Source organism: Peromyscus californicus, unplaced genomic scaffold, assembly GCF_007827085.1.
Source record: "Peromyscus californicus insignis strain IS unplaced genomic scaffold, ASM782708v3 Scaffold_11__1_contigs__length_118956290, whole genome shotgun sequence".
Classification (NCBI taxonomy): domain Eukaryota; kingdom Metazoa; phylum Chordata; class Mammalia; order Rodentia; family Cricetidae; genus Peromyscus; species Peromyscus californicus.
Window position 1 is genome coordinate 70,217,926 of NW_026294402.1, and position 27,891 is coordinate 70,245,816.

A 27,891-nucleotide genomic window follows, 5' to 3' on the forward strand; every position below is an offset into this window, starting at 1 on the left:
CCCCAGCCTCTTAGAGTATTTCCGTTAGGGACAACTAAGCTTTTGTCACTGCGCTATTATCTTCTATAAATGTTGGGCACGTTCCCAGCATCCTGGGACCTGTGCTCAGGCTGCAGGCCGGTGCTACTTTTCCTTCTGAAGAGTCAAACAAGAGCTGTACCTGCTGTCGTCCATCTTGTCTGTTTCCTTCAAACAGGATAACTGAAGACACAGGATTCAGCAATATAAAACAGATGAAACAAACTCTAAAAGACTGAGAAGCGACATGCTACATTTAACCTAATTTTATTCATGCTTGCCTAGGGATGGGGAATAGATCATTCAATAAAAACATACAGTAAAAACGGGGGGCGGAGGGGGGAGGCTTATCATGTACAATGTTTAAACTACAATAATGATGTACCTTAATTACTTCCATGCACACAAGTCTAACATTACAAGTTTTTAAAAAATAAACACAATTAAGACTTCTAGGAGCATTTTATAATAAATTCCTAATTTTTCTTTGTAGATAGATCAAGCACCTCCAAAATACAGATTCCTATACACAGTGAGTACTTTACTTAACGTACATGGACAGCCTCATGGCAAGCTGACGTCATCAGCTTGGCAGGCAACAAACCATAGTGCCAAATGGAAAAAAGGGCAGTTGCAAATAAACTTAAAACTAAGTTAACTTTTATAATTAAATACAGAAAACATACTGATTCGCTAAAATAAATAAGATGTGATGTATTTAATACTTCACTATAAAGAATGAATACCAGGACATTTATAAACGGTGAACGGGTCTCAATAGTTTACTACGATAAACGCTGGCTAGATAGAAGTGCAGATGCCGTGGAGCACTATGGGTGGTTTATGTTTCGCCACATACTTTTGTTACCTTGAGGTAGATAACACATGTGTACCAAATTCGGCATTCGTTTTCAGTTGCTGCTGGTATCATGTGTCTTAAGAAATGTGTACAGTATGAAAAACTTGAAAATACTAATGAATGAAAAATGTTTCAGGAAAAAAATAGATCTTTTCATGCAATTATGTACAGTCTCACTGTGTAAGTTTCAAGGCAAGGTTTTGTTTCCCGTAAAGCAGGTCACTGGTCTATGAGAATGTCTGTTCACCCTAGCGCATCTGTCTCCTCCTGCACTGCATTGTTTTGCTCTATTCTTTGTGTGTATGTGTGCAAATGACATGCCAGTTCAAATGAAAACTAACTTACATGTAGAAAAAGTCTGCATTTTACAAACTGAGAACTAAGAAAACTCCTTGCAAATTAATGACACCTTCTGATTCAAGTAAAAAACTGACTTAGAACATTAGTGATAAAAAAAGACAACACATCTCATGAAGAACAAAGAGAAATGTCTGCTGAGTGTTTAGTTCAGATGTTTCAGAATGCTGCTGTATGTCTTGTGAGGGATTTGAGGGGAAGATTTCATAGCGGAAGGTGTTAACGTGGCCTGGATGGACTTGAGTGGGGACCCCACTGGACTGTGGAACTGCGGAGTGCCTATGGACTCTAGCTGTTTGCTCAGGAGGATCTCCCCATTGCCGTTCAGAAGCCCTGCCTCGCGTCCTCTCTCCCCACGCTTCCCTTCCTCGACTGGCTCAGTTTCTAGCATTTCAGAATCTTCCTTCCTGCTAAAGAACTTGTCCAGATAGCTGGTGTAAGTGTTCTCCTTCTCCACATGCTCGTCCTTCCTGACCTCACAACAGAACTGACTGATGAGGAAACACTCCTCCCCACTGCTCACAAACTGGCTGTCCCAAGAGGACTGGTACAAGGCTTCCAGCTGAGCCAGGTTAGCCATCCCCTTCTCTTGCTTCTCTTGGCTGACTGACTTGGAGATCAAGCTTTTCAATTCTAGCTGGGACACTGAGCTATTCAAGTCATTTAACTTGTCAACAACGTCAGCAGGCTCCTGCTGGGAACTAAGCTGAATAGTTCCTGCTATGAAGGAATCAAAGTCAAAGCCCTGGCTCTTCTCCCTTTCCTTCTCCGCCAGTTGCTGGGATGCTTCCTCCAGCGCTATCTGTGCTTTGACCAAGCCGTTCCTCTCACACTTTGACTTGCCTTTCTTATCGGATTTTTCTTTACTTTGCTCTTTCCAGTTGGAAAGATCTATAATAAGTTTGGGCTCATAGTAATGGTTAACTTCACTCTCCCTCCATACCAAGTTATCTAAATATGATGGTGACCTTGTTTTGTAGTTACAGGTGTGGCTACACTCCAGATCACAGTACTTGTTCTCGTGGTGATCTGGGTACTGCCAGCAAGGCTCAGCAGAGTAGCTAGTGTCAAAGGCGGGATCCTCCAGGTACTTCTCTCGGTCTCCATCCAAGTATTTTCGAGGATCAACTTGAACTTCTTCTTCCTCGGTGACATCAGACAGAGCTCTTGGGTCAAGTTGAACCTCATCGATATCAAAGTTGTTATGAATAGGCCAGTCATGCTCCGAGAACTGACAATCATGATACCTGAAGGAAACACAGGCATTACTCTATGGGGTGACTTCATTTTCAAATGCACAGTGTGCTCTCTGTGGAAGTATTGAGTGCTTTTTGTTTGGCTTAGTTTTTAAGAGCGAGAGTCTCCCTGTATAGCCAGGCTGACCTCACACTTGTGATCATCCTGTCTCAACCTCCCCAGTACTGGAGTAGAGGTGGATGCTGCCACACCCAGCTCTGAGTTGTAAAAGCCATGCAGGGTCTGGTGGGTTGGGGGGGGGGGGGAGAAGAGAAAGCTAGGGGCAGTCCCTCCCGTCAGAATCTATCATCTCCATCTGGAAGCTGTGCTACTAATTAACACAGCAGAAGGCAGCATCTGGCGATTGCCAACAGAGTTCCAAACTTCGTAAGGAAGTTCAGGACTTCCATTCTTGAGCTGGGTTGCCACCTCTCACCTCCTGTGCTCTCTGTTCTACTCTCCTCCACAGGTAATTACCTAGGAGGCTGGCACATCTGTAACTTAATCCCACCAGTTTCCCATTAACACTTTATGCCCAAATTCTGTACATCTAACAGTGAGCAGGTACTTTCCCAATCTTGGTTCCACTGGTAATGAGGTAGCTGAGTAATGGGGAAGGCTCACTGGAGTCTCCCATCAGCCCCGTCTGTGTGGGCTGTTTCTGTTTACTGACAAAGCACAGCAGGGCAACTGTACCACACCCAAAGGGAGGAGACTGAGACACCAACAGAGGCTGGAGGATGGGAAGAGTCAACGGAGATGCCGACTTCAGTGTACTGAGGAGAATGCACAGGTCAAAAAACCCTGGGTAGATGAGAACTGTACTTAGGGACCGAAAATGACAGCTAGCAGATGGGGTGAGTAGACACACACCCTGACATTTATTTAAGAGACAAAAAAATACTGCTTTAACTACTTCTGTTTCGTTTGGCATGGGTCAAGACAGGGTACTGCCCTACAGCCAGGGTGGCACCTACCTCTCCAGCTTTCAGGCAGGTGCCACTAGCTTCAGCTTGACCATTTCTTTCCAAACATAAAAACTTAAATCCCATTTGTGATTCTCAGTCCTGGCTACACATCAAACCCCTGGAGACCTTGACTCTACGGGGTGGTTACAGGTGTACCCCACTGAAAGCGTGCACAGCGACACATCCCCAGGGAGTTAGAAACACAAAGGAGGCCGAAGAAAGCAGACTGCACTTCAGTGACGTTACCATTCTGTTCACAGACCAGACCCGTCCTCTCACTGAACCTACTCTAAGTTTGCTTTTATGTCACCTAGAAACAAATTCAACTGCCACATGGACAGGAATCAGACACTGAGTCACCTCACCAGGTAAGGTCGAGTCTTGAGATTCAGAGCTAAAATGTAGGTTTATCACAGATGAAAAGCAATAGGTGTGTAATTAAATGATTTTTAAAAAACTGAATGACTTTATAAAATTAGTTTTAAATCATTCAGATTTTCAACCATCTTAAAATCTTAATTAGCATGCTTTAATGACTGCTTAAGACAGCACTGTTATCACCATTTCCTCACCAGTACCTAGTGTTGAATTCCATAAAATCTAGTTAAAGACAGTGACTTAACAAACCCTTTAAAATTTTAGGACATCTATACACATAAGCATACAGTATACAACATATGGTACACTGAAAATTCAATAAATGTTTTTCTAACTTAGGATGCATTTACCTTTCCCAGTTATAAATGTGACTGTGTGTTTCATCCATAAGCAAAATATCATCAACTTCATCTTCTATGTGAAAAGGATGGCTTGAAATTGGTTCATCCGTTGGAAAAGAGTAGATGCTCATGTAAGGATGGGAAAGCGCTTCCTCTGCTGTTAGCCGATCCATGGGGCTGAATGTCAGAATCTGTTCCAGGAAATCCAGTGCTAAGGGAAAGAGGAAAGGTTTACAAGACAGCCTGTTCATCTGAAGAAAAACCAAAAACGTTGGTTGCATTTAATACAATGTGCATAGCTGGGCATGATGGTGCAAATTTTGGTGTGGGGGGGGGGAGCTTTTTTGAAACTGTTTCTCTGTGTAGCCCTGGCTGTCCTACAACTCACTTTGTAGACCAGGGTGGCCTTGAACTAAGAGATCCCCCTGCCTCTGCCTCCCAAGTGTTGGGATTAAAGGCGTGTGTCTTTGACCCCCTAATTCTGACACCTTGATGTATCTAACTATCATGTGTGCATGTACATTAAGTGTATGTACTCAGTATGATGCTAGGGTCAAACAGAAGGCCTGAGCATTCTAGGCAAGTGGTCTACTACTGAGCCAAACTCAGATCTAAGTATCTTTCCCTCTTCTCAAGAAAAGGTTATCTTATTACAGAGAACTACAAAAGTTGAAGACTTTTGATCAAGCATGTCACTCCATTAAGATGAGAAATGAACTATCTTAGTAGTTGATGTAGAGACTTCAATATTCAAGACTGTACAAACTCTTACATCTAGCACTTCATACATAACCCACAAACTCTTACATACTTTGTTCATTTGGATCAATACTTGGACAAACACTATTTCTGCTTGCATCTTGCTCTTCCTTGCCATGAAGGTCTCTGCCTTCTCCTGACTACTCAATTCTCTTTCCTATCTAAATTTAGCCAGTGAGATGGCCAGGGAGTAAAGACAGCTCAGGTGCTTGCCGCCAAGCCCAACAACCCAAGTTTGATTCCCTGGACTCTCGCGGTGAAAGCTGACAGCCCCATTCTTCTTACAAATTGTCCTCTGACCTCCACACGTGTACCTTTGCGCGCGCGCGCACACACACACACACACACAGAGCAAACTTTTTTGAAGATTCAAGTAGTTGTTTGCTTTTATTTTAGAATATGGATGTCTGTGTGTGACATGCATGCCTGATGCCCACGGAGGTCAGAAGAAAAGGCATCAGATCTCTTGGAACTGAAGTTACAGTTATAAGCCACCATGTGGGTGCTGGAAATTGAACCTGGGTCCTCTGGAAAAACAGCCAGTGCTATAAACCACTAATCCATCTCTACAGCCCCATGAAATTATATTTTATTTTATTTATTTTTTTTTTTTTTTGGTTTTTCGAGACAGGGTTTCTCTGTGTAGCTTTGCGCCTTTCCTGGAACTCGCTTTGGAGACCAGGCTGGCCTCGAACTCACAGAGATCCGCCTGGCTCTGCCTCCCGAGTGCTGGGATTAAAGGCGTGCGCCACCACCGCCCGGCGAAATTATATTTTAATATAGAAAACAATGAGTCATATTCAAAGGCATACCTGATTAGTGTCTAACACTCACAGAACTCCATTGCAGCTAACTGAGACCCAGTCATTTGATATGTTTACCCACAGTAGGTGGGAAGATAAATTGGAAAATGGGATTAGAATCAGTGGATGGGGTATGTTTTCTTAACTCCAGGAAAGCTAAGACATAGACTATAGTCAAAAGGGGAATGCCAGAGTTTAAGGCCTGGGTCCACCTGAAGACTCTGGAAAAACACACATCTCAAGCAAAGCCTCCACACTCCAAAGAGATGTGACATTATTCTCAAGTCACATTACCTTCTCGACTAATTCCTGGAAGCAGCTGAGTTAGCGGTTTGTGTGGCTCAGTCATGTCGTTTCTAATGTAAACTGGAATCACACTGAGAAGCTCCTGACGATCTTCCTCATGCACAACAGGAATAGATTCTAAGATGAGCTGCATCTGTTCAAGTTCATGTGCACCTGAGTGAAATCAAGACATCACAGTGTAAACAGATCACCCACGGTGCCCACTTTCCCGGCAATAAAGACACCCACAGGTTCTTTGATAGTCTCCCTTTAAGAAGTCAACACCTCTCTGTGCTGAGTCTGAGCTGTCCTTGGTGAGCTGCTTTTACGAATGAGGCTGAAATGACAGTGTATAAGTTCTGAGGAAAATCACAAGGTAGTTCATGTTTATAGTCAGCTCATTTTTTTTTTTTCTTTTTACATAAAGGTGGCTTACTATTCAATTTGTAAATGAGAACTTCTTCACCAGATGGTTCAAGGACAACTGGACATCCACAAGCAAAGTAATGAAATTGGACCCCTGCCCTCACATCACACACATAAATCACCCAAAACAAATCCTGATCTAAATGTAAAAAGCTAAAACCATAAAATGCTTGGAAGCAAATATTGTAGAGAATGGTTTCTCAGATATGATATGCTAACACAAAAGACCGATCAGTTGGCCTTCAACAGAACTAAATGTTCTGTGCTTCAAAAGACACTGTCGTAAAAGGAAAAGACACACTGCACACAGCAGGGGACAAAATATAAACTCTATCTGATAGACTCCGTGTCCACAGTATGTAAGAATTCTTAAAAACACAAACGACAATCCAATTAAAAGCAAACAAGTGATCTGGGTACTCTACAAAGACAATATTAAAAGTAAGAGACTACGCATGGTGGCTCGCACTTGTGACTCTAGCAGCAGGAGGCTGAGGCAGGAGGGCTGCCTCATGAGTTCATGGTTAACTTGAACTTGTAAGATCCTATACTAACAAATAAGAGGTCAGTAAGCACATTGAGATACCCTTCTTTCACACCCACCAGGATGATCACATTCAACAAAGACAAAACCCTTTAAAGTGCTGGTGATAATGTGAACAGAACCTTCATTCTCAGTTGACTGGGGAATGTACAACACACAGCTGCTTTAGAAAACTGTCTAGTCTCCAAAAATTCAACCTAAGTTACCCTGTGTTACCTAGTTATTTTATGCCTGGGCATGTAGACCAAAGAGAACTGAAAACACGCTCACATAAAAATTGATACACAAACGTTCACAGCAGCATTATTCATAAGGGCCAAAAAGTCAAAACCAAGACATCCACCAACTGATGAATGGAAAACTAAATGAGGCCTCTATCTTCTGGCATATGCTGAGTCAAACACAGACATACACAACATGAATGAACCTCTAAAACACTGTGACGAGAAAGCAGCCTGTCACCGAGCCCAATACATGGTTCCATGCACGTGAAGTGCAGAACAGGCAATCCACAGAAAGTGGATGAGTGGGTACAAGAGCTGGGGAAAGGAATAACTACTATCACAGGGCTAGCTTCAGAAGGACGGGGACGCTCTAGAATCGACATAACCCATCCATTTACGAACACTCCCAACGACACCCTTCATTTTCTACAGTGCTAGGTTTTGAACCAGAGGCTCCATGAATGCTAGGCGGGTACTCTAACACCCAGCCACATCTCCAGCTGAAACACAGCCTTTGAGTGAACTGTATGGTATGCGAACGAAGATGTTTTTCTTAAAACACTGGCTTTTTCCTTGGTCTTTTAACAGATAAAAGTTTCTACATTGTGAGGATACCCCCACTGTCCACAGGAAACCTGGAGAAGGGGACAACAGAACTCTGGAGGATTTTCAACAATAAATTTACCAGGAAATGACTGATGCAATTCAGACATGACTTAACACCGATCGCCAACAAAGAGTATGGATCCTTAAAACACAGAGGTTTAGAAATAAACTGGCAATAACAGAACACTAGAGTTCTAACTAACCGTTAGAGCAATTTCATGAATATGTGAATAATGATGTTCTCATTTCTTAAGTAATATAAACACTGTTTTATCTTTGCATTGGAATATTCCAGACTATATTAAGCTCTTTGAAATCTTACATAACCTTGCCTTAGAGATAAATGCAAAATGACTTCTGGTATAATTCTCTGTACCCACATAATACTGACCTGCAAAGAGGGTTTTACCAGTCAACATTTCAGCAAAGATACAGCCTGCAGCCCACATGTCAATGGCTTTAGTATAATTATTAGGAGAAAGTAAAAGTCGTGGAGATCTGTACCATTTGGTAACCAATCCTTCAGAAAGATGACCCTGCAAAGGAAACAGCAAACAGACTTCAATTTCCCTTACTTTAGGGGGTAGGAGGATACTTATCCTCCAAAAAAGCCGTAAAATTCTCAATCACTGTTGATTTCTAAGCCCATTTTCAAGGCTCTTACCATCTAGATGCCGCAACCATCACTTAAGAGATGGACATGCCATCTCTCAGATGACTGTCACAGAAAGTGCAGAACAAGACATCATAAGGCCTTAATGCCAACTCTAGGCCAAGTGCAGCTTGCTTCAGAAGAGAAACAAGTTCTCACTCCAAGTTTTAACGTAATTAAGGAGCAAGCATGCTATGCTTGGATCAGAGGGAAGGTGGGGGAAAGAGCTGCAGCTCCTAGTTATCACACACACAAAATCCCCCTTCCCCCACCACACCCCACTCCTAACCAATGTCCACATGGTCTTGCTCCACCCTCAGAACAACACAGACACTGTACTGGTGGATACTGATTTGCAGGTCAGAGCACTGGGCAGATCATGGGTCTGCTTAAGGACACACCTAGGTGATTCCAGGGACGTCAAGTAAAGGTCTAGGTGTGGCTCCTTCCAGTGTTCTGTCCACACCTCACTGTGCTCAGCAGGGACTCAACCTCTATGTTAAAAGTTGTTCATTAATCTATGTGGGTGAGGGAGGAGAGAGGGAGAGCCAGCAACCACACACCACAGTGCAAGTGTCCAGGTTAGAGAACAGCTTGGAAGAATCCATTCTCTTCTACGGTCTGGGTTCCAGGGTCTGAACTAGGTTATCAGGCTTGCTTCAAGGAACCTTTCTGCTGACTCATCTTACTGCCTCCCCCTCCCCTTTTTGTGAATGGAGTGAAGACAATTAGTTAAGACACAGGCACGCATGAAGATTTGTTTCAGACCTGGGCTATGGAATGCCAAGTAACTGGACTTGCTCTCAGGGCTTCTCTGTCACCAAATCAGCTCTACCTTTATATTTGACTTACTTTATTGAGACAGAGTCTCCCAGTGTTGCCCTAGTTGGCCTGGAACTGTGTAGACCAGAATGGCCTTGGCTTACACGGGTTTACCTATCTCTGCCCCCTGAGCACTGGAATTAAAGGCATGCACGACCATACCCAGCACACTTTTATATTTTCTTTCTTCCTTTCTTTAACTTTTATATTTTAAACATCAAGATTCTACCTAAGATTTCAATTTAAAATCAAAAGGCCCAAGTTCTCCTGGGAAGATATTATTAAGTCTTATATGAAAAAAAGTTGCTTTTAAAGGGAAGTTGCTATGAAGTGAATCTTTTTGGCTGTACTTAATTGCCAGCTGTTCATGCAAATTTAAATTTTAAACTAAATTCCATTTAAATGAGGTATAACTACAGTACAGTATAGAACAGTATAGAATGGTATAGCAGCATCAAAAGGACAAAGATAACTTAAAAGCTAGGAAAGCCGCTCCGCTCACCTTCCAATAGGACGCCAGATCGAAACATAAAAATATATTCTACTTTGAAATAACTAAATAAATAAGAATCTTAATTACAATAAGTAACTCTATGTGGTAGCATATGCTTAGAATCCCAGTATTTAGGAGGCTGCAGATAGTGAGTTTGAGGTCTGCCTAGACCATACACTAGAGTCCAGGCAGCTTGATTACACAGCAACATCCAGTCTCAAAAAAAACAAAAACAAAAACAAAAACAAAAAAGGCCAGGCCATGGTGGCGCACACCTTTAGTCCCAGCACTTGGGAAGCAAAGGCAGATGTCTCTATAAGTTCGAGGCTAGCCTTGTCTGACAAAGCTAGCTAGTTCCAGGTCAGCCAAAACTACACAAAGAAATCCTGTTTCAAAAAACAAAACAAAAAAAGATGTACACCTCAGAACTTCATTACTAACAAACAGCCATGCACTCTGAGGAAGTTGTATGGACCTAGGAGTCCACTTCACCTTCAGTTCACACCCTGGAGATTATGAATGAAAGCAGAGCTGCGTCAGAAAAAGACATACCAGTTTAGAAGTTGGGTGGAGACAGCTTTCTACATACCTTATGGGAATAATGAGGATCCATGATCCGTGCCAGACCAAAGTCACCTATCTTCAGCACCAAGTCTTCAGTGTTAATGAAAAGATTAGCTGGCTTGAGATCTCTGTGCAGTACGTTTGCAGAATGGATATACTTGAGCCCACGTAGCAGCTGATACATGAAAAGCCTGGCATGCTCTTCCAGTAGAGGGCCCTGCTCCAGCACGTTCGCCAAGTCTGTCTCCATGTACTCCTGAACAATGTAGACGCTGTTCAGCTCCGTGAGAGAGCCCACATCATCTGTTAACTGGCTTCCACTGGGACCAAGAATTTCAAACACTTTCACAATGTTATCATGGTCAAGTCTTCTAATAATTTTGATTTCACGGAGAGCATGTTTGACACTCTGGGGATCGGTGAGGACAATTTTCTTGATGGCTACTCTTTTGTCACAGTCATTGTCTACAGCAGAAAAAACCAAGCCATTGCCTCCACAGCCCAATGGTTTTAAGTCCATGTACCTAGAGCCCAGATCAAAACCATGAATGTTCATGAGACTTTCAAACTTCTCTGCCATTCTGAAAGCCTTACAATTGCCTTCTCCTTTCAAATTGCTGAACTTGTGTAAACAAGGGAGACAACTGGCATCAAAAGGAAAGATCTCTCAAAAAGGGAGAAAAACAATTCCGTTTCCACAGCACGATGGTTTCCTGATGTTCATTGCAGACGCCAACCAGGCCCGCTGAGTTCCCCTCAGACTTAAAGCTCAAAAATCTCTATTCATACTGAGAATCAAAAAGATTGCAGTGCTCATAGTTCAAGGAAGGGCAGCAACTCTGCAGACATTTAAAGAAAACACTCAAGAAACTCAAACGGAATGAAATGACATACTATGCACTCAGATAGACTATGCTAACCGACTTAACATGGGACAAAACTGTGAATAAATATGCACCCGGCAGGTCTCCGTGGACATCCTCTCACAGTGCAGATACATTCAGTGTTGGACTGGTCCTGAGCAGCATCCTAAGGCGCTGAAAGCACTATTCCCTTTGCTTCCTCTCTTCCTTGTTGCTGTATTTCAACAGGAAGCCCTGGTGATGTTGGCTGACAGGTATCTTTTGTTAGTGATCAGGTGGCTCCAGCTCACCACAATCACAATCAAAGCTACCGTCCATCTTACTCTGATACAACCTGGAGTGAAGAGAAAAGAGGGAGAAATATCACCACTAGAGGAAACACTTCCTATCTGTACATGGCAGTGAGGCATGGGAAGGACCACAGCAGGCATGGTGGCACATGCCTGTAATCTGGGGAGGCTGAGGTGAGAGGATTGCCTGGGAGTTCCAGGACAGTCTGGGCTATGAAGTATCTCTGTCCGTCTGTCTGTCTCTATCCATTCATCACACACAGTCAAGTGGTAAGTTTCCCAGACCTCACAGCACTGAATTCTCTGGAAGAGGCTCATCAGGTTGGCACTTCAGTGAGAAAGGGGCTTGATGTGCAAACATTAAGACCTAAGTTCAAATCCCAAGCCTCAGGTAAAAAGCTTGTAACCCAGCATCATGTGCAGTGGAGTCAGGAGGAGCACTGGACCCTGTCTCAGGGATATAAGCCAAAGAATGATAGAGCAGGGCACCTAACATTCTCTTCTGGCCTGTGTCCACACAGGCATACAAATACGCGAGACTCAGACACAGACACAGACACACACACACACACACACACACACACACACACACACAGCACATGAAATGCCAACCAGTATAGGAAACTTCATAATATTTTTATAGAACTTTTTACAAGTAAAATTCACTTGAAAGGTAAAATTTTAGTAGTACTTTCCTTAGTTGGAGCACTGTATCATTATCAATGAACTATGTCAGTACCCAGTAAGCGAAGTCTAGCAGCACAGGCTAAACTTGCAGAACGCGCTCTGAAGCTGGTAAGAGTGGGGTGCAGGCAGCTCACTCGGGAGACTGACACCCCTGACTGCCAAGGAAATCAAACTATCTTAACATTTCCAACTAAAACACTTGGGGGGTCGCTTGCACACCCATGTGTAAATGCCACCGTGCCTGCCTTCTACATGGGTGCTGAGGAGCAGACTCAGTTTCTCATGCTTGCATGGTGAGCACTTTACTCACAGCCATCTCCACAGGCCCTAGAAAAATATTTTAATACTCCATTAATATCAAGTTTGAGGAGGGATGCAAAAAAGGAAAAAAAAAACCCAACAGAATATTGATACAATATTGGTGAAAGTTTAAAAATAGTAAAAGAAATCAGGGCTTGGTAGCTAATACTTGTAATCCCAACACTCGGGAGACAGAGGCAGATGGGTGATGGGTTTCTTTCGAGTTTAAAGTCAGCCTTGTTTAAATAGCAAGTTCAGTCCAGCCGGGGCTACAAAGTGAGACTCTGTCTCAGAAAATAAAAATTAAATAAATACAACAGTAAAAGAACTTTAACATGGCATAAACACATGAAGGGGGGAATGAACAAGTAACATATCCTTGGACACAATTATTTTTCCTTTAGGTAAGCTCCTAGAGAAAAGCTTGCTAATAAACATACAAATGCTTTCTTTTTATGTTGTTGGTTTTTGTTCATTTGGGGTTGGGGGGCGGTGTAATGCCCCCATTCTATAGAAACACTTGAAAGCACACTGGAGCTTCTCAGGGTAAAGTGCCCCTCCACCCCACCCCAGCCTGTTCACAGTGACAGCCTCTGAAAGGCTCTTGGTCACTTTGCTCTTCTCCAGAGTCAAGTGAGCAGTCTGAGTTAACTGGAACTCAGCCAGCTGTTTTGGCAAGGGACAGGCTGAGCTCTACTCTGTCCCCTAAGCCTGGCACAACTGGTGCTGTTATCAAATTCACTCTTGTCTGTGATCATGCCTCAGACTCTCTAGTTACTGAGTTCCTAGGGCCCAGAAGGCCATAACTTAGCTACTCACAGGCATTCCTGACAAAGGCCCTGTTCCTCAGGTAGGGTGGCCTGAAGAGATGACATCAAGGAGGCCAGCAGTGCAACCCAGTATTGGGTGAATCCTTGCAGGAAGCTAGAGAAAGACTTAACATATAAACGCCAAGGCCTAGCAGGCTTGTTGCACACAGTATCAGTATCTACTCAGCTACACTTAATCCTGTCATCTATCTTGCTTCTGGCCAAGACTGCATGGGGGACAGGGGAACACACAGTCTCTTATGTAGACCAGGCTGACTTTCAACTCACTGAGTGCTGGGATTAAAGTTCTGTACCACCACCCTGGCTCAAGACTTAGCTTCTAAGATGCCACATTGACCTAAGATTAAAGAAACACTGGAACAAACACAGGACTATGAAATGTTTGAGTGACTCTTCTCCAGACATCTTTGATGTCGAAGGATTCCCATCAGATTTCTGTGGCTATCAGGATAGACCAGATAATCCCCAAAACTTGGCAACTTACTCTAAGTCACAACGAAGTTGTTATCTAAGTTGTTATCAAAGACACCACCTTTACCATTGATACTCAGTACACCAAAGGATCTACAGGAGCATCTACACCCCTCATCCCCCATGACACATTTACCAACCTATTACAGACCCAAGCAGGTCACACAGTCTCACAGACACACCCAAAAGAATTGAGGAAGTGCCACCCCAACCAGGACCCAGGAGCACAGAGAACTAAGACATTAACAGTTCTAAGAGTCCGAGTCTGTTCTTATTCATCAGAGTCCTGAATGCTCACCATGGCCAGCACTGTCTTTGGGCATTGAGATGTAATGGAAACAAGAGAAACAACCTGTTTCCAGCCCTGACTCAGAGAAGCCCTGAGTCTGAGCACTTCCCTCCTGCTCACTGTTTCCTACTTCCTGTCGCTCTCTTACAGCACTGTCAGTTTCCCCAAGGTTATCTTTCAGATCGTCTACTCTTCCTCTCCCATGACACCATCCCTCTCCACTTATGGTGGCTATCTGCTTTAAATCAAAAGGTTTGAGATTAAGCAGTTTTACTAGCATTTGCTGAGCACAGAATCTGGCAGTTACTAGGTGCCCTATAAACTGTACTAAATGAATAAAACAGCCTATCCAATGAGGTGATGAGACATTTGAGAGGGGATAAGCCCTATTCTCCTATTTTTCCAGAATCAGAGGACTAGCCTGGCCACTGATGATTGATTATCTGTGAAGATGCACCTCCAGCATTTGACTTTCCAGGCACTCCCAGGAGCCTCACCCCACTCACCCCACTGAGAATGTGCAAGTTTGTCAACAGGAAAAAGCAACTGGTTTCCAGCCCTGGGAGAGCAGAAGGAAAAGCACTCAGCTTTGTTACACTCCCCCTTTCCCGTGTGGAGGTGGAAGGACAGACTGCCAGGGCACTGTGCTCTGCAGAACCACGGCAGCAGCCTCTGGAAAGGCAGAGCCTGTGTCAGTCAGCCCTTCACACACAGTGACCCACCCCAGCAGGGTCGAGGGCGCCTCGGCCATACTCCACAAACAACAGGTGAGACCCAGCACCGCTGTCCTGCAGCTGAGCCTGGTCACCAGGGTATAGGACCTTACAAAACTTGTCTAGACTCAGTGGCTGACTCACACAAGCTTGTCCTCCCAGCTACTCAGGAGGCGGAGGCAAGAGGCTCAGTAGTTCAAGGCCAGTTTGGACAAGAAAACCTGTCTCAAAATTTTTAAAAAAGGACTAGGTATGGTTCTGTAGTAGCACCCTTGTCAAGCACACAGGAGGTCCTAAGATTGATTTCCGTCCTTAACTTCAATTCCAGGGGATCTAACGCATGCTTCTCACCTCCATCACCATGCACAAATGTTAGACACATACATACATTCAGGTAAAGCACTCATACACAAAAAATAAACTAAAAAAAGAAAAAAAGATTCATTAAAATGTCAAGCCTTGCCAGGTGGTGGTAACAAACACGTTTAACCCCAGTGCTAGGGAGGCAGACGCAGGAGGATCTCTGTGAGTTTGAGAGCAGCCTGGTCTACAAAGCAAGTTCCAGGACAGCCAGAGCTACACAGAGAAACCATCTAAGAAAGAAACAGAGAAAGAGAGAGAGGGGGGGGGGAGAAAGAGAGAGAGAGAGAGAGAGAGAGAGAGAGAGAGAGAGAGAGAGAGAGAGAGAGAGAGAGAAAGAAAGAAAGAAAGAAAGAAAGAAAGAAAGAAAGAAAGAAAGAAAGAAAGAAAGAAAGAAAGAAAGAAAGAAAGAAAGAAAGAAAGAGGGAGGGAGGAGGGAGGAAGGAAGAAAAGGTCACTCAATCCCTTCAGAAGAGAAGATACCACGGCTGCTCTTGTGGTTGGCAACAGAGCAGAGAACCTGGCATTTCCCACTGACAGGATTAAGGAGAATACTAACTTCTAGGGAACAGTCTCACGGCTGCAGGGGACTCATCAGGGCCACCCTGCACACCACCACTCACCAGTCCTTTCCTACTGGTCATCTTTAGTGAGTACAGAAGGCTGGGGGAGTCAGCTGGGGTGCCACACACCTCTAATCCCAGAACTCAGGGAGGCACAGAACCGATGATGGGTGCAAGTCTGAGGCCACCAGGGCTACAGATAAGAGGGCTAGAAACCCACCATTTCCAAAGCAGCAGCCCTCTGAAAGTGTGGCCAAGACAGGAAGCTGAGCTAAAGGCATCTTCAGTCTAACAAGTTCATATTCTCCTCAGGCTGAGCCAGGAAACAGGGGGCCGCACTGGAAAGCAGGAGGAAAGCTCCTGCAGTCAGCAGAACCAGAAGCCAGGCTGGAAGCAGAGGAACGAACTCCAAGGTTTGGGAAACTAATGAGACTTCAGAAATACATGTCAGGACATTTTCAAAATCAATTAAAACAAGACAAAACCAAACCAAACCAACTCAAATGAATTCACACCAAACCAGTGACACAATAAAGAACAGCTGTTAGAGCCAACCAGGAGACTCGAAGTCTGTATCAGGGAAGAAAAGGAAGACCAAGGCTGATTATCACTAGGAAGGAAAACAGCAGCGACACGAGAATGTCAGAAGAGAAGAAGGTCAAAGACTCATAGAGCATACTAACTACAGTTCATAGGATTTTCTGTGATGTTCCCATCTACCGCCCACAAGGTAGCCACAGCCACAGATGGTGACTGAGTAACTGAAATAAGACTGACTCCACTGAAGAATTCATCATTCATTCATTCACTCATTCATTCATTTTTATGGTACTAGGGATTGAACTCTGGACCTTGTGCGTGCTAGGCAAGCATTTTATCACGGAGCTATATCCCCATCTCCATCAATTAAAGGGAAATGTCTTTAATCCCAGCACTGGGGAGACAGAGACAGGTAGATCTCTGTGAGTTCTAAACTTGGTCTACATAGTGAGTTCCAGAACATCAAGGGCTACATAAAGAGACTTGTCTCAAAAATAACAAAAAAGTTGTGTTTTTTTTGGCTGTAGGTACAGCGCAAAGATAATCTGCTTACCATGCCCAAGGCCTTGGGTTCAACCTCTATAACCAAAATAAAATCAATTATTAAAATGCCTACATGTGGCTACCATATTGGACAATTCTACAGCACATTGGCATATTTAAAAAAACAGTCTAACAGAAAGGTGAAATTCACAATGCAGGTAAGAAAGAAGCCACAGGAACCCGAGAAGGAGTCAAGAACATAGGAGCGGGAATGCATTGGGGGGTGGGGGTGGGAGAGTATGATATACAGAACAGGAACAGGTAGAGCATGCATTAAGCCTAGTGAGAACCTAAACTCAGGGTTACATACAGAAGAATACAGGAGTCAAGCAGAAGGCAGGAACATAACTCATAATTTACTCTGTACCTGTATATGCCAAGCATTTTCTAAGTGAAATAGTTCATCTTACAGAGAGTCCAGATGCTCCCAAGGGTGAGGTGATCTCATTAGGCAACACGGACAGTAAAGCCAGGATCTGAGCACACCAGTCTGATTCTGGAGTCAGAATCTTCTCATTGCATACAGTTTGTGTGACTTTTGCAGAGCAATGTCCAAAATCCCCCAGGACAAGCTAAAAGGAGGAATTATTTATTTTGACTCAATTTCAAAATGTCATTCCAAGATGGAGTGCAAGACATGGTAGAGCAGGCGACTCATGGAGACTTAGTATATATAACACCAAAGCCATGCCCCTAATGACCTACTTCCTTCAAAGATGTCACCTCCCACTTTTAACCAGCTCCCAAAAATGCCACCAAATTACAAGTCAATCAAGGAATTAAGTCACTGATCAAATCAGAATCCTCATGGACACACCAGATGTAAGTTTTAGTGATCTCCTAGGCATTTCCTAATCTAATTAAATTGACAAGACAGACTACTATGTATGCATCTCTGATGAGAGCTTAAGATCTCTCCATTTCTGCACCTAGAAAAGTACCCAGCAGGTCTGCCTGGCAGTTACCTCCAGAGCCAACAAACGTGGAGAGACTAGGCCAAGGGCAAGACTACCAACACGGACCATGACGTACCTCAGAAAACTCAATTCCTTTGTGTTATTTTTTATCCAAGTGAAAGAAACAGGAAGAAATGTGCATGCATTCTTGTAACTTAGATTAGCTTTACTGAACAGGAAATTAGCACCACTTTCTAACAGTCATTAAAAGAATATCCAGGCATAAAGTAAGTTAGTCAAAAAACTACCATCTCTTCAATTTGTACATAAAGAGGGAAGGATTATTAAGTTGAGGATTGGATAATTTAAAATTTAGTTTAAAAAAAATCTAGATTAGGCTAGGAATACAGCTCAGTTGGTAGACTGTGTGCCTAACAAACAAGGGGCCCCAGCCTCAATCTCCAGCAACACAGAAAACCAAGTGTAGTGGTGCACACCTGTAATCTCAGATGCAAGTGGGAGATTGAGGCTGGCCTTGGCAACAGAGTGACTCTGAGGCCACCTGGGTTACTGCCTAAGGCCCTGTCACAAAAGTCAAACAGAAAGCTAGAAGTGATTTCACACACCTTTAATCCCAGCACTCGGGAGGCAGAGGCAGGTGGATTTCTGTGAGTTCAAAGCCAACCTGGCCTACAGATCAAGTTCCAAGACAGTCAAGACTACACAGAGAAACACTGCCTCAAAAAACAAACAAACAAACCAACAGATGAAATTCAATTTCTCAAGGGCATCAGTCACTTGTCAAATACTTAATTATCACCACTCTGGCTTGCTGAGACCTCACTGGTCAGCACAAAACTGAGCACTTCCTCATCACACAAACTCTGTCCAAAAGTGATTATATTCCCAACTTTACATTCCCATTTTTCATGAGGGCCAGGAGATTGAATAATTCATAAGACGTGGTTTTCCAAACCAGTCACTAACCAGCTGAGGGCCACTCATGTCTCCCTCAGCCAAATGACTGTGAGTTCAAATCACAATATTCACAATAATTCACTGGGTCTGGATGAGCCAGCTCCCAAGTGATATGGTTTTAGATCATACTGGGCCTCAGTTTACTTAATTATCAAATGATGTAGTTGATGTAGTTGGAGCAAAATGTTCATGCCACCCTTTCAAACATTCACATGAAGTTTTATGGTTGCAGAGGCGGACTTCCTTGAAGTAAATGTTTAAGAACTACATCCTAAAACCTTTGGTTTTTTTTTTTTTTTTTTTTTGAGACAGGGTTTCTCTGTGTAGCTTTGTGCCTTTCCTGGAACTCGCTTTGTAGACCAGGCTGGCCTCGAACTCACAAAGATCCACCTGCCTCTGCCTCCCGAGTGATGGGATTAAAGGCGTGCACCACCACCACCACCACCACCACCACCACCACCACCACCACCACCACCACCACCACCACCACCACCACCGCCCAGCTTGGATTTATTCTTTTTGTGTATATGACCTGTGCTTGTGAGAGCATGCAGAGGTCAGAGGACAACGCTGGAATCAGGTCTCTCCTTTTACCATCACAGAAATTGCTGAGATCCACCTCAGGTCACCAGCCTCACACAGCAAGCTCCTCACGTGCTAGCTCACCAGAGCAACATTCTAACAATCCTTCCCCCCCCCCCCCCCCCCCCCCCCCCCCCTTTTCTTGTTTCTTCAGACAGGGTTTCTCTGTGTAGCAGCCCAGGCTGTCCTGGAACTCGCTCTGTAGACCATACTGGTCTCAAACTCAGAGATCCGCCTGCCTCTGCTTCCGAGCGCTGAGGTTAAGGGCAGGCATGTACTACCACTGAAAAAGAAAACACACACACAGTGCAAACAACAAACTCGAGCAGCCAAGGATGGTGTCTCACATGCCTGCAATTTCATGAGGTGAAGGCAGAAGGATTAAGACATTTGTGGCAAGCCTGGGCTATGGAGGAAGCTGTCTCAGCAAAACAGAATTGGGAGAGGTGTGTTTCAGGAGAACATACTACATTTTCAAAATGCAATTCACGGAGAGAAATTCAGGGAGTCACTAGCTCCTCAACAGCATCAGCTCCCAGGAGCAGCTCCCTGGCAAGAAGCCATCGAGTACAGTAACGTCATTTTTTTTTTTTTTAGCATAAATTTTTATTTCTCCTTTAGAATATTTCTTGCCCTCCCTTCCTCTCTTCCTTTATGGTTTTTCTAGAACAAAATCAGCCTAAGCTGGCCTTGTATTCATGAATCTGCCTCCTGAGTGATGGAATTGCAGGTGCCTACCTCTGCATCTGGCTTTTTTGAAGTAGTTCTGATCGGCAGAGTAATGTCATTTTTATGTTTTTAAAGTCTGAATACTAAGCAATAAAACTGACCAAGACCCTGATACTGTAGGCAGGTTATAGTGTAAGAGTTCACAAAACAGCCTGCCAACAATGTCACAGAGAAATGACTTTAGAGGCATCTTCCTGGTTTCACAGGAGCCCTGAAGTAACATAGGCTCACAGGCTATAATGCAAATAAGGAACTGGAGAGCAGTGTCGAGAACTCCCCACCTCACAAAGCAACACCTTAGAGAAAGCCTGTTTTTAATTTCTGAATTATGTACAACAGTTAACAACCTGCATTTGAAAAGCCCACGTGCCCAACTTCTAAGTAATGTGATGCTTTGAAAATCTCAATCCTTTTACATTTGTATTTTTGTGTTTCCTTTAGTAGGTGATATTAAGTATGAATTAATCTTTGATACAATTTCAAAATGTCCCCAAAGATTTAGTTCAAATCCACAACACATTTCATTGCCCAGGAATCTTCCCAAATAACTTTCAGAAAATGAACAGTATAGAGAAAGTAACAAATGGGTGAGGAGATTTTTATTTATTTATTTCCTCACTTAAGAAACAAAGTATCTTCAATCTGTCTTGTTTCCCCTCAAATTATTTTTAGGCAGGTCTCACTATAGGGCTCAGGCTGGGCTGGCACCCTCCCCTCTTTGTAAACCGGACTGTCCCAAACTCACAGTCCTGCTGGGCTCTGACTAAGGGGGGGGGGGGGGGACTTTAAAGATGAACACAACCTCCCCCTGCCCTTCAAATTTATTTTAAGCCCATTTGTTAAATGCTGGCCAACTATTTTATCACCAAGCTTCAGCTTATGTCCTAAATTTGGAAGGATTCATTTAGTTTATCGCTTTAAAAACTACCGATTATAAATATAAAGAGTGCCTGTAACAATACAGGCTGGAGAGATGTCTCAGCAGTTAACAAGCACTGGCTGCTCTTCCAGAGGACCCAGATTTGATTCCTAGCACCCACATGGCAGATCACAACCCTCTGAAACTCCAGTGCCAGGAGATCCAATGCCTTCTTCTGGCTTCTCTGAGGATACCAGGCAAATGGTTCATAGACACACATGCAAGCAAAACATCCATGCTGATAAAATAATAATTATTATGAAGTACAGAAAATGCACAAATATCACAAGAAAGCACTGTGTATCTTTAGCAGCTCTTACTAAACTCTGGTGGTATTTGTACAACATCTAATCCAGTACCCTCTAGATGTTATAAAGATAGCTTTTGCCGGGCGGTGGTGGCGCACGCCTTTAATCCCAGCACTCGGGAGGCAGAGCCAGGCGGATATCTGTGAGTTCAAGGCCAGCCTGGGCTACAGAGTGAGTTCCAGGAAAGGCGCAAAGCTATACAGAGAAACCCTGTCTCGAAAAACAAAAACAAAACAAACAAACAAACAAACAAAAAAGATAGCTTTTACATAATCAATGAAAACCAGCCAATTTCCACTGAGACTATAATGTACTGTCTGTCCTTTAGAAATAACTTGCTAACAAATCTCTCTTAATAGTAGCCAAAGACCTGTTAGTATCCAACATTTAATTTCAGCAACTAACCAGCAATTGACTTTATCTTTTCTCCTAACAAATGTTATACAATTGTACCTTTAGGGTACTGGATAGCCTTTTAAAAGGCAATTTAAGAAGTCATTACTTTTTATTGGGGGGGGGCAGTGACTACTCTTCAGAGAACTATGATATGGACAGTAACAGTTTATCATATAAAGAGTGAGGGGGGAGAGAGAGAGAGAGAGAGAGAGAGAGAGAGAGAGAGAGAGAGAGAGAGAGAGAGAGAGAGAGAGAGAAGGAAAGCCAGCCACGTAGTAGCAGTAGTGGGCAGGGTGAGTCATCACCCAGCTCGAAACTTGCAGCAGTACTTCTGAGCCTCCTCCCACCGGACCCCAACCCCTTCACAAGGCACCCTGAGTCAGCACGCCTTACTTACTATTTGGTCAGTTACGAATTCTCACGATGCCTACATGAACTTATGTAAAATGCTGCAGCGCTTTAGCGCTCGTACTTGTCTTGAAACGGCTGCCTTTTCTACTGCAAAACTAAATGTTCTTCAAATCAGTCTTCTCCAGATTCTTTTTTAATCGCGGAAAGTGGGCAGGCTACTTTTAATCCTCTTCTGCAAATGACTAAACTCCAAAATATCCTCACATAGAAAGCTGATTTTAAAACGGTTTTTTATTTCCCAGGGTCTTTTTTCTCTGAACAGTAATACTGAAGTGACAGAATAGTCTGCTCAAATCTAGCAAGCTTCCGAGATGACAAATATTTATTAGGACACCAGTAAGCAAGATTTATGATGTAGTTAGATTAACTAGTACAACATATATGTCCAAGCACCTTACAGTTTTTAACTACAAGCTAAAGATACTTTTTCTTCCACCCAATTCAAAATTATTTCCAAACAGCAAAACCTATCATTTCTAAGAAAACTCTAAAGCTGAGGGTAATGCGCACACGTGTTAAGCCCAGCAGGAGGCTGAGGCAGGAGAATCTTTTCTCAAAGCCTAGCTGGGACTACATGGCTAGACCGTCTCCACAAACAAAACAAACCCTTTGAGGGCCGGACCCTGTTTAGACCCTACATTCTTCTCTACTCAAATCACTCTTTCCAACTCAGTTCTCCAACGTTAAAGAGACAGACAGAACGTTAAAACCCAGAATTTTACCAAAATACACACGCTAGAATAATCAACAATTTAGAAAATTATTCTGAAGCTAGCTGCTCTTCGTTGGTCTGTGAATGTTTTTTTTTTCCCTCTGACAATCATCTGTAGCCATAAAAAGTTAATACTGAGACTGCCTCGGGACTCTGAGCAACGAGCACGGGGCTGTTTCAGATACAGTAAGGCGACCTCCTGCCTCTCCCTCACTAGGTCCCTTCGCTCGATCTTTCCATAACTTTCAAACCACCAAGGTAAAACACGAAAGCGACCTAAAGGCGCCTGCTGCACGCAGCTCCCCCGGGCACCTGAGCCGGAGAGCCCACGCCGGGCAGGAACAAAAGGCGGCCGAAAGCCCTCCACTCCACACAACTCCCAAGTCGGATTATAACAAGCTCCAAGTGAGGAGGCCTGGAACCGGTAACGTACGTTTTCATCTGGGTGGTTTTTCCGGATCACACCTTAACGTCCGGAAAGGGTGACAGGAGCCCCGTCCCCGGCCGGTCGCCCGCACCTCGTGGACGGCCAGACACACAAACTTGGGCGGACTTAGGGGTTGGAGCAGAGAGCTACGCAACGTGCCGGGGGAGACTTTGCCCGGCCCGAGTCAGCTGAGGCCGAGTCACCCGGGCGGGCTTGGGGGGGAGGAGACAGGAGAGCGTTAGGGAGGCAGCGAGCCAGGAAGGCAAGGCTCCGTTGCCTCAAGCGCTCCTGGACCACCGCCCTCGCCTGCGCGCTGTGGCGGGGACTCGAACCCGCGGAGCCGGGGGCGGCGGGGGGGGGGGGGGGGGCGGAGACCTCGAACCCTCGCAACACACGGCCCGACGCAGGCGGCGGCGGCGGGGGGCCGGCCTGAGGAGCCCGCGGCCGGCTACCCGGCGAGGGGCGTGCCGGGTGGGAGGGGCGCGCCGGCCGCGCCGCCAACCCCACGCGGGGACCCGGCCCTCGCAGCCCGCCGCGCCGCCCGGGCCCGAGCGGGCAGACGGAACAAAAGCGCCTTTGTTGAGCCGCGGCCGCCCGGAGGGTCACACACAATGGACGCGGGAGCCGCCGCCCGCCGCCGCCGCCGCCGCCGCCGGGCCCTCCGCCGTTCCCTCCCGCGCCGGCCCGCACACGGACACACACACACACACACACACACACACACACACAAGACACACTCACGGGACTCCTCCGACTCATCGAGAGTGTGCGGGGCCCGCGGACAGCCCCCAGGGTCGGCTCAGGTCTCCGGCTGTGCTGGCGGCAGCGGCGTCTCCGAGGCTCTCGCTTTGCCGCAGTCGCCGCCATGTAACCCCGACCCGCGAGAGAGAGAGAGGGAGAGGGCGCGGAGAGGAGGCGGGGCCTCGCCGGGGCACGCCCCCTCACGTCACAGGCTCACTCCACGGCGGCCCCCGCCCCCGCCGGCCGGGAGTCGCACGCGCCGGAATTTCCAACGCCCGTGACGACGCGCGCCGCGGGGGCGGCGGGGAGCTGCGCGCGCGCGGGCCTGCTGGCGGGTATGCCCCGGCCTCAGCTGAACCACCGCCCGGGGCCCTGGCACCCAGTGACCCGGCAGGGCGAGGCTGTGAACGGCGTCTGGGGCCCCCGGCTGTCTGGAGGAAGTGGCCGAGGGCAAACGATCAGCTCCGGGTGGTGTCGGGAGGCTCCTGGGATCGGTCCCCCGGTTCCCCCCGAGGCCTGTCCGGGGCTTCCAGAAGCTTCCGCTGTAACCCAGGAGGTGAATGGATGAGGGGGTGTCCTGAGAGAAGTGTGAGCGAAGACCCAGGCAGGAGAGTGGCTGGCGTGTTGAGGGAGCTGGGGGCCGGGCGTTGTTAGCCGTAGGTAGTGAGGAAGGTGGATCGCTGCCCTTCCCAGTGCTTGGGTGAAATTTTTAGGAATTGGTGAAGTATTTAGGAATATTAGAGATTAAAAAACACAGGGCTGAGCAGGGCGGTGTGGTGGTGTCCGCCTTTAATCCCAGCACTCGGGAGGCAGAGCCAGGCGGATCTCTGTGAGTTCGAGGCCAGCCTGGTCTACAAAGTGAGTTCCAGGAAAGGCGCAAAACTACACAGAGAAACCCCGTCTCAAAAAACAACAACAAAAAAACCACAGGGCTGGCCTGGGAGTGGTGGCACATGCAGGAGTTTCTCTCTTGAGTTCGAGACCAGCCTACATAGTGAGTTCCAGAACAGCCTGGGCTACATACTAGACCCTGTCCCCCTCCTACCCACCAAAAGGAGCTTGTTGGTGTCCCCCTGTGATCCCTGAACTCCCCGAGTGGAGACAAGAAGGGTCAGGAGATGCAGGTAACCCTTGGCTGCATAGGGAGTTCAAAGCCAGCCCAGACTTCATAAGATACTTTTTGTCTCACAAAAAGAAAAATGAGAGATTTGGTCAGCCCTTTTTTATCAGTGAAATTGACCATCCTAAAGAAAATCTGACACACAGCAGTCCATTCTCCACTGTGTGCAGCAAACCCCTTCAGAGATGACACAGTCACTTGAAGTTAAGAGCTTGAAATGGGCTTCAATGTTTTCTAATACAGAGATACATTAAAATATATACTTTGTGAGACAGCATCTCACTATAAAGCCCGGCCTGCCCTAGCACATCCTAATCCTCCTGCCTTAGCTTCCCCAGTGCTCAGATTATAGGCTTAGGCTGCTGAGCCCAGCTCTATGATATTTAAAGCAATACCATCTGAATACAGGGTGAGTAATGCCAAGCGAACACCAAGATTTTCAGCTCGTGGATGCAGCCGGCACTGCACTGCTCTGTCTACACCCCCATCACTACCCCATTCTTCTTCAGGGACTCTTCCACGTCCATCTTCCTATAATGTCTGGACACCTGGGGGTGGTGAGAATAAAGAGCAAGCAGTATGCCTTCCCACGAAAAAGGTCATAATGTATCTCCCCTGACTTCCATCAAAGGCCAAAAGCCAACCTTATTATAGCAGTCAAGGGAGTCCGTGAAGTTAACTTACATCTTTGTAGTATCTTGAGAGAGGTCTGGGGCTAGTACAAGATTTGGGGGATTTGGTTTAAAGCGGGGTCTTTTGGCTAGGAGACTTAACTGGGATTGAGTGGTGTAACAGTTTAGGGTGGGAAAGGGGAGAGTTTTGACGCCTAGGAGAGTGTAGTGGTGGGTCAGCCCAGTAATCTTCCTGAGGAGGGGGCTGTTTACCCTGAGAGTTTGGTTACTGTTGTAGCCTTCCAAAAAAAAAAAAAAAAATGGATTTGAGGAAGTCCCTGCCTGAAAGTACAATAAAATATTTGCAAATTCATCTTCCTGGATGAGAATTTCTCGAAATTTGTCATGCGTACAAACCAGGTGTGGTGGGTGAACGCTTGTCGTCACAGCATTCTGCAGGCTGAGACAGGGGAATCTTGAGGTGAGGTCAACCCTTGGGGTTCATAAGACCTAGTCTTCAAGGCAAGCAATCAAGCAAAGTAAGAGAAAGGAGAATGAGAAGGTAATGGGGGAGAGAAAATGGCCAAAATGTATCATATACATGTGTGAAATTGTCAAAGACTTTTTCTAAAAAGGTCATGTTTACATGCACAGCTGACTTGCATTCCTGGTAATCCAGCTGGGTTTAGTTCTTAATCCTGTTGTATGGGTGGTAAACAGTCCAGTTCACTAAGGTTAGTTTTGTTTTGAAGGGGGTTATGAAACAGGATCTGTCTGTGAGGCCCTAACTAGCCTCAAAGTCTTGATCGCCCCACCTCAGCCTCCCCAATGCTCCACACCTCCACACCCAGCTGCTCCAAGTAGTTTTTGAAGCTGCATATGACAATCCTTAATGAGTAGGGAAATCATTTTTGTGGGTCATGACCCAGCAAATTTCATTACCAAAAGAGCAAAAAGCCGAATAAGAGAACATCCTCTCTAACAAAAAGGGTAACAGTGAAGCTTTCAGCTTTGTGCTATATTTCAGCAAATCAAAATGCCACCAAATATGAGCCATGCCATTATTTTATGTACTACTAAGAATGATAAATCCAGCCGGGCGGTGGTGGCGCACGCCTTTAATCCCAGCACTCGGGAGGCAGAGCCAGGCGGATCTCTGTGAGTTCGAGGCCAGCCTGGGCTACCAAGTGAGTTCCAGGAGAGGCGCAAAGCTACACAGAGAAACCCTGTCTCGAAAAAACCAAAAAAAAAAAAAAAAAAAAAAAAAAAAAAAAAAAAAAAAAAAAAAAAAAAAAAAAGAATGATAAATCCAGGGCCTGGGGGTGAAGAGATGGCTCAGTGGTAAAGAGCACTGTCTGCTCTTCCAGAGGACCCAGATTGAGTTCCCAGCACCTACGTGGCAGCTCACAGCCATCTGTAGCTCTAGTTTGGGGGATCCAACACCCTCTTCAAGACCATGGTGCACAGACACACATGTAGACAAAATACCCATATATATAAAATTAAAACACAAACAAAAAACTTGCCGGATGGTAGTGGTGCACTCAGGAGGCAGGGGCAAGAGGATCTCTGATCTACAGAGTGAGTTCTAGGACAGCTAAGGCTACACAGGAAAACCCTGTCTCAAAAAAATAAAGTTAAAATCTCAAAAGATAATTTAAGAAATGAAAACAATACTAGGAATTTTGAATAAATTTCAAGGTAGTTAAAAAAAATCGGGGCAATAGAGAAATGGTTCAGAGGTTAAGAGCATAGGCTGCTCTTCCAGAGGACCAGGGTTTGATTTCCAGCACCCACGTGGGCATTCACAACCATCTACTCCAGTTCCAAGGGTTGCATCATCCTCTTTTGGCCACCACAGGCACCAGGGATGTGTACCGTACACAGACAAACATGGAGCCAAAACATCCTTACACTTTTATTTAAAAGAATGATAAAATCAAAACCAGACAGGCCTTTAATCCCAGCACCAGCTAAGCAGAAGAAGGCAGATCTCCTTGAGTTCAAGACCAGCCTGATCTACAATAGCAAGTTCCAGGCCAGCCAGGGTTACACAGTGAGACCCAGCCTCAAAGAAGTAATAAATAAAATCGTATCAAAATGTCTCATTGCTATGTTCTGATTTCAGAGCTATTAAATAGAGGAAGAACACAATATTGAAACGTAAGGCATATAGAGCTGTGTATATTTGATCGCAGTGTGAAATGAATTGCTGTTTTTTGCTCATTGCTAGGGAAGTTTGAGAGCCATGGTTATGGTGGAAGTACACAGGAGAAG

General features: G+C 45.2%; 1 protein-coding gene across 2 annotated transcripts; it reads right to left on the reverse strand.

The window, feature by feature from the left end:
* Positions 1–269: 269 nt before the first annotated feature.
* Positions 270–23,996, reverse strand: Mapk6 (mitogen-activated protein kinase 6). 2 transcript variants are annotated; one of them, XM_052714511.1, is made up of 6 exons: positions 23,884–23,996; positions 10,361–11,532; positions 8,196–8,340; positions 6,014–6,178; positions 4,167–4,368; positions 270–2,481 (listed from the first exon to the last, which is right to left on the reverse strand). In XM_052714511.1, the coding sequence occupies exons 2-6, from the start codon at positions 10,913–10,915 to the stop codon at positions 1,380–1,382; spliced, it is 2,169 nt and encodes a 722-aa protein (XP_052570471.1). In that variant the 5' UTR covers positions 10,916–11,532; positions 23,884–23,996; the 3' UTR covers positions 270–1,379. The 2 variants fall into 2 exon arrangements, with proteins under 2 accessions (XP_052570471.1, XP_052570482.1); XM_052714522.1 differs by lacking the exon at positions 23,884–23,996 and adding an exon at positions 23,149–23,413.
* Positions 23,997–27,891: the final 3,895 nt, after the last annotated feature.

Excerpts from the sequence above, each read along its gene's own strand:
- Mapk6 (XM_052714511.1), bottom strand. The coding sequence starts at position 10,915 with ATGGCAGAGAAGTTTGAAAGTCTCATGAACATTCATGGTTTTGATCTG. Across the intron at positions 8,341-10,360 it reads ATCCTCATTATTCCCATAAG|GGTCATCTTTCTGAAGGATT; the intron begins GTATGTAGAAAG and ends TTTCCTTTGCAG. Across the intron at positions 4,369-6,013 it reads TCCAGGAATTAGTCGAGAAG|CACTGGATTTCCTGGAACAG; the intron begins GTAATGTGACTT and ends TCTTTCCCTTAG.